This window comes from Chelonoidis abingdonii, chromosome 4 (genome assembly GCF_003597395.2).
Source record: "Chelonoidis abingdonii isolate Lonesome George chromosome 4, CheloAbing_2.0, whole genome shotgun sequence".
NCBI lineage: Eukaryota > Metazoa > Chordata > Testudines > Testudinidae > Chelonoidis > Chelonoidis abingdonii.
Window position 1 is genome coordinate 39,832,480 of NC_133772.1, and position 6,000 is coordinate 39,838,479.

General features: G+C 41.8%; 1 protein-coding gene across 6 annotated transcripts in view; it reads left to right on the plus strand.

Annotated features, from left to right (window-relative positions):
- TSPAN4 (tetraspanin 4) overlaps positions 1-4,998 on the plus strand; it is a 726,272-nt gene extending 721,274 nt beyond the window's left edge. For all 6 annotated transcript variants that reach the window (XM_075065079.1, XM_075065081.1, XM_075065080.1 and 3 more), the window contains 2 exons: positions 562-645; positions 3,739-4,998. In XM_075065079.1, the coding sequence (XP_074921180.1) occupies positions 562-645; positions 3,739-3,807 (153 nt within the window). In that variant the 3' untranslated portion in view covers positions 3,808-4,998. The remainder of the gene's footprint in view (positions 1-561; positions 646-3,738) is intronic.
- Positions 4,999-6,000: the final 1,002 nt, after the last annotated feature.

Here is a 6,000-nt window from a genome sequence, read left to right on the forward strand (position 1 = left end):
GGTCGACTAGTCCAATCCCCTGCTTAAAGCAGGACCAATCCCCAGAGAGATTTTTGCCCCAGATCCCTAAATGCCCCACCCCCAGAACCGAACTCACAACTCTGGGTTTAGCAGGCCAATGCTCAAACCACTGAGCTATGCCTCCCCCCTAGTATGTTATTTCAACCTTTTCACATATTTCCATGTTCCAGGAAAACAGTAAAATTGATTTCAAAATTACAAAATGCTGATACTTAGCTCTTACAGGGCAAAAAAGCATGCTAGAAACTAGCACCTGCTCACTTTTAGTATGGGACTTGTATCTTTTAGAGCAGCAGCACCTCATGCCTACTGCCCATCCTATATGGCCTTTTGGATGGTCATCCTTCTGTGTCATTAAAAATCAATGTTACACTGGAAAGTCTCAAGTCAGGAAGTCATTGTGTTGGTTACAATGCTGAAATGACAATTCTAGCTACCCAGCAGCTCAGTTTGACCTGTCTCATTCCTATATGTGCCTTCACGTTCCCAGTGGACTAGAGGCTTATGCTTGTGTCTAATATAATACTCTCTGTTTTCTAGCCTTGTTATGAGACAGTGAAAATCTGGCTCCAGGAAAACCTGCTAGCAGTGGGGATCTTTGCCCTGTGCACAGCTTTGGTTCAGGTAGGCTCTTATTTCAATTTCTTATTGCCTGAGTGATTGCAGTTGGATTACAAATTATGGAAACAAACTGATTTCTGCCCAGCCTGTTTTTAACAATTTCCAAAATATTCTATTAAATCTTCCTTGGATTTTTAATGTAACCAAAGTATCAGAGGGAAACTGCAATAATAAAAAAGTACATGCAGCATATGTTACACGCAGTTTCCTTTTTTTTATGCCCTAAACGATTAGAATCTGATTTATTTACTTATCTTTTTGTCACTCAACATGGCCAGCAAAACCAGACAGGGCGGTTTCATCTTCCAGTTCTCCTGCCTTAGCATAAGAGTGGGGTTAGATTGCAAAACTAGCAGTGGAATGTTTATATTAAATTTGAACAAAGCACTTAAATGAAAGCCTCAATCCTGCATATACAATCATAGACCTGATTTTCTTTCTGTGAGTATTCCCATTAACTTCAATAGCATTATGCATGTGAATAAAGTCAGACATGTATATATTTCTTTACAGGCGCAGGGCCTATATTTGTACTTCAAGCATGGCTATGACCAGAAACATGGCTAAATATTAACAGCATGCTGATGCCCCATGTCTACATATGCCTATGCTGCAATCAGAGGTTTGCCTGCAGCACATGGAGACGTACCCAGTTTAGCTTTAATCCAGCTAACAGGAGTGCCAATAGCAGCAGAGGCTTCAGTGTGAGCTGTCCAAGCCTGACCAGGACCATGGATACTTACTTTGGCTGGCTAGCCCACGCTAAAATCAGTGCAGCTGTGGCTTCACTGCTTTTGGTAATCACGCTAGCTAGATTAAAGCTAGACTCTGACATACCTGTGACTGCAGCATAAACATACCCTTATTTTCTAGCAGTGACTTTCGTATCTCATTCATACTCAGCTTACAAGTCGGAAGTGTGGTTACTCTACACTAACTGTGCAGTAACTCTCAATTAAGATGTGTTTTTATGCTTTGCATGCCTCCAGCAATAGAGAGTCTGGAATCAGAACTGGCTTACGGTGTTACTGATGCTGCATTAGGCAGAACTGCATACATCTGACACTTCCATAGGCTTCTACTGGCAAGGCAGGTTATGGCCCTGCTTTGGCAAAGCACATATTTGAGCAGGGAACTATAATAATGAGAAACTTACTTTCTTCTCAAACAGAGGTGAGTGGAGATGCTTAGGGAGTGGATCTGTGCAGTGAAATAGTGTAGCAAACAGAGCTTGCGCCTCCCTATTTGGTCTATAACCACACTTTGGAGGGTGGCTGTTGAGTACACTTGCTGCATTTAGGGTGTCTTTAAAAGATGTATTAGTTACTCTGTTCATAAGATCGTATCATCCATCCCCAATAGACAGTGTTTATACGTAGAGCATTTAAAATCATACTGTATACATCTGACCAATTTTAATGACTTGTTTTCATTAGGAAAACAATTTTAGACAATTTTTGAAATGTTTACTGGAGGTTGTAGTGAAAATTATGAAATGCACAGAAAATACTTCAAGCCTCAAAAGCTTTTGCCAGGGTCTTCCCCCTTATTTCCCCCCCTCCACACACACCTGTTTGAACCTAATTATTGACTAAAGATCCAAAACCTATTGTGAGTTAATGAGACTGTCTCCATTGACTTCTGTGGGATTTGGATCAGGCCCTAATTGCTTGACAACTTTTTTGGCTAGCACTTTGGAAGTGCAAGGAAGTCATACACAAGTAACCCCTTAAAAAACAACAACATGTACATAGTGCAGTAGGAGAATCTTCTGAGTTGGTGCATGCTAAGGGCCTCAATAAACAAATGTGCAAATTAACCTGCCCTCTTGGAGACTGCCACATGCAGGCATTCTCTGACACGCTGATTTGCTTTGAGTCAGGAAAAGGTCAGTGTTCTAATGAATAAAGCAGCTGTTTTAATAGCCAACAGAATTCCATTCCGTGGTACAAAAAGCCAGAGCAGAGTCTGGAAGTTAGAGATCAAGAGCCATTTATTTAACCTAAAAATGTCTGTGTTTGTGTTCAGATAAAACTACCACTGCTCAAAGTCTGTTTAAAAAATAATCCTTGTAGGGAATTGCCATTTAACCAGACTATCAATTGATTTTAAAGTGGCCAAACTAATCCTTTCAAAGAATATATATATAAAGAACTGCTACATGATAAACATGCAACCCTGAGGAAGTAATTACAGCTGAGCTTTGGCAGAAATAGCAGCAGCTACACGTAGTTCTTTTATCCAAGTAGTTTACAAATGAGGGTAAGTATCATGATTGCTATTTTACATATAGGAAAACTTAGGAAAAGAGATGAGCCCCCACATCCTCCAAGGTATTTAGGCACCTAATTCCCCTTGAAGTCAGTGGAAGTTAGGCACCTAAATACCTCTGAGGATACACACAGTAAGTCAATGGCAGAGCTGGGAATAGAAACCATTTCTCCTAATTCTCAGTGTAGGGCCACAGCCTCTTGATTAATCTCAAGGCTTTGCTCAGGCCTATAGGGAGCAGGTGCACTGTTGATGGAGCCTGCTTATTTTTTTTTTTGCAGAGATGGGCCCTAATGATTGTCAGCACTCTTCCCTCCATGGATGTGTTCATGAGATCACATAGCTTTGGAAAATGGGAAGAATGGCACTATCCTTAAGTTTGAGACAAAAACATTGTCTCCCATCGTTATGGATACTGTGACAAATACAGATCCACGGCCGTCTGGGTTTGTTGCTACTGTAAAGTAAAATATCTTTCAGCAACTGACGCCTCATTATTTCCTGGCAAATAAGGGCTGTTTTTATACCTGACACCAGAACTGAGAGCAGGGCCATTGTCTGTCCATGTCCTCCTGCTGGCACTCATGAATGAATGGTGTAGATGGGAGCAGAGAGGCACAGAGCAGAACAGGAGCCTGTGATCACAAAATTAAAGACTATATCATAAGACATATGCATATAGGGGCAAAGTCATGTTGCACAAGTAACCTTAATTCTTGCATTTCCTGACTTTTCAGTGTTTGATTTTGCAACCTCAATAAGGTGGATCTAACCCTTTTTTGTAATACTATGTCTGTCAATTTAATTTCTGTTTTGTTTCTTTAGATTCTTGGACTGACCTTCGCAATGACCATGTATTGCCAGGTAGTCAAGGCAGACACCTACTGTGCATAGAAACCATCTCAAGCCTCTATGTTTCTCCTCAAAAGGACATAGGAGAAAGCTCCTTCATGTTCATTCATCTGATCTTTTTTCTATGTAAGATAAACTGTGTATAATCCTATATCTCTGAAGATTTTGTAAATCACCCTAGTTTATTGAGGGAGGAAAAAAGGGATGGAAAAAAAAAAAGCCAAGAGAAGATCAGTACTTGGATTGGCATAGGCAGGAGGAAGAAGCAGTGTCTTTAAAAAAAAAAAAAAAAAAAAAAAAAAAATGCACCAACATAACAGAAGAAAACAGTTTCCTTTGCATGGACTGTGGCAAGACTGAAGATGCTGCTTAAGAGGAGCTGGTCTGCAAACCAGTGCTAGCACAGTCTGCAGACACTGAAAAGAGCTCTAGGAATCCAGAAAGGTTTCCTTCTAGAATATATCATGGGCTGATGTGTGTGGGGTAGGGGAGGAGTGGAAAGTTAACTAGCCTTCAATATTGAAAAAAGAAGGCGTGGAATAGCTAATATTGATGGAACTGTCATTTTACTACGATATGTCTTTTTATGCAGCTAGTGTCACAGCAAGCCTCCAAACTGTCTCAAGCAGATTTTTGCAGCCAGGCATGGGTCATCTTCAGAAGTGTTTTTAGTTTCATGTGCTCTGAAGTCAGGAGCTAATCAGGATCTGAGTAATGAGATCTGCCTGGTAAGGGAAAAAAGTCTTAATGGCTATTCTGTCACTTTATTAATTTGCAATGGTACAGAACCAATAAGGGTGTACGTGTATGATATAGTCATTTACCATTCTGAAGGGAGGTAAAATAACCCTGCATCTCACCTCAGAAGTTGGAAGCTTTCTACCCCATTTCACATTCCAAGTGAACAAATACTCAAAGGGAAATAATGGTGTATTATTTATTGTAGGAGACACTATCACTGTCACCTCTGGGGAAACAAGTAATTACTTTCAGCTGTATCTTCATTTCTGTAACTTGTGAGTGGGCTCTCTCTGTCACTCTCCTATGGTTTTATTTTTTCCATTCCTGTTTCAAGTCAGTCTACCAGCAACTATCACTCATTTCTATATTTAAAGAGGTGTCAGCTGTTTCTTCATTGAATGTCATTAATTTTCCCTGGGATGGTATCATCTGTGGATAGTATAGGGTTTGCCTGGTCAAAGAAACATGTGTTACACAGTGCGTAAGCCTTTAGCATTTCTAAGCAGGAAAACATCTCAACTACTTATTTATAACATCTAAGGAAAATGGTTCCCAGTGGGAACTGGAGTCAACTTTCAAGCTTTTTCCTCTCCACTTGTGCAGGCTTGCTCAGTAGCAACACCTGGCCCTGCTGAAATTTGCAAAACAAGCATCAGTTACAACTCCTAACTGCAGGAAAACAAATTGTGTGTGTGTTCCCCCAGTGTCATAATTGAAGAGAATGTGTGAATTGTGCTTTGAGGAAATTTTAATTGAATTGTAAGAAAACTTCTAAACAGAGGGTAGGCCCAATACAGCCTACAGTATTGTGCAATGTAGACATACAGCCTTGAGTTACTGTGTCTGCTGGGCCATGCTCCATCTTGACCCTGACAACCAAGCCCTGGGCAGTATTTATCAGATCAGTGGTTCCCAAACTTGTTCTGCTGTTTGTGCAGGGAAAGCCCCTGGCGGGCCGGGCTGATTTGTTTACTTGCCGCATCCGCAGGTTCGGCTAATCGTGGCTCCTAGCTCCAGGCCAATGGGAGCTGCTGGAAGCGGCAGTCAGTACGTCCCTCAGCCCGCGCCACTTCCAGCAGCTCCAATTGGCCTGGAGCAGCGAACCGTGGCCATTGGGAGCCGCAATCGGCCGAACCTGCGGACGCGGCAGGTAAACAAACTGGCCTGGCCTGACCCGCCAGGAGCTTTCCCTGCACAAGCGGCGGAACAAGTTTGGGAACCACTGTATTAGGGAAAGGTTGCTACAACTATGGTGTTTTATAGATGTTCTGTACCACCCCTGCCCTTCTACCATTACATAACAAGTGAGAAAACTGATTTAAATGAACCCTCTATTTAACTCCGTCAAATTCTGAGGTGGTGGTATAAGTCATCAGTCTTGGCAACGTTTTCAGAGAGCTGTAGCATCATGAACAGGGTTGCTGTGGTTGGAAGGAGTGGGCCTAACTGGGCCTAGTGAGAAGAACCATCTCTACAGCCAAGAGGGGTGTGGAA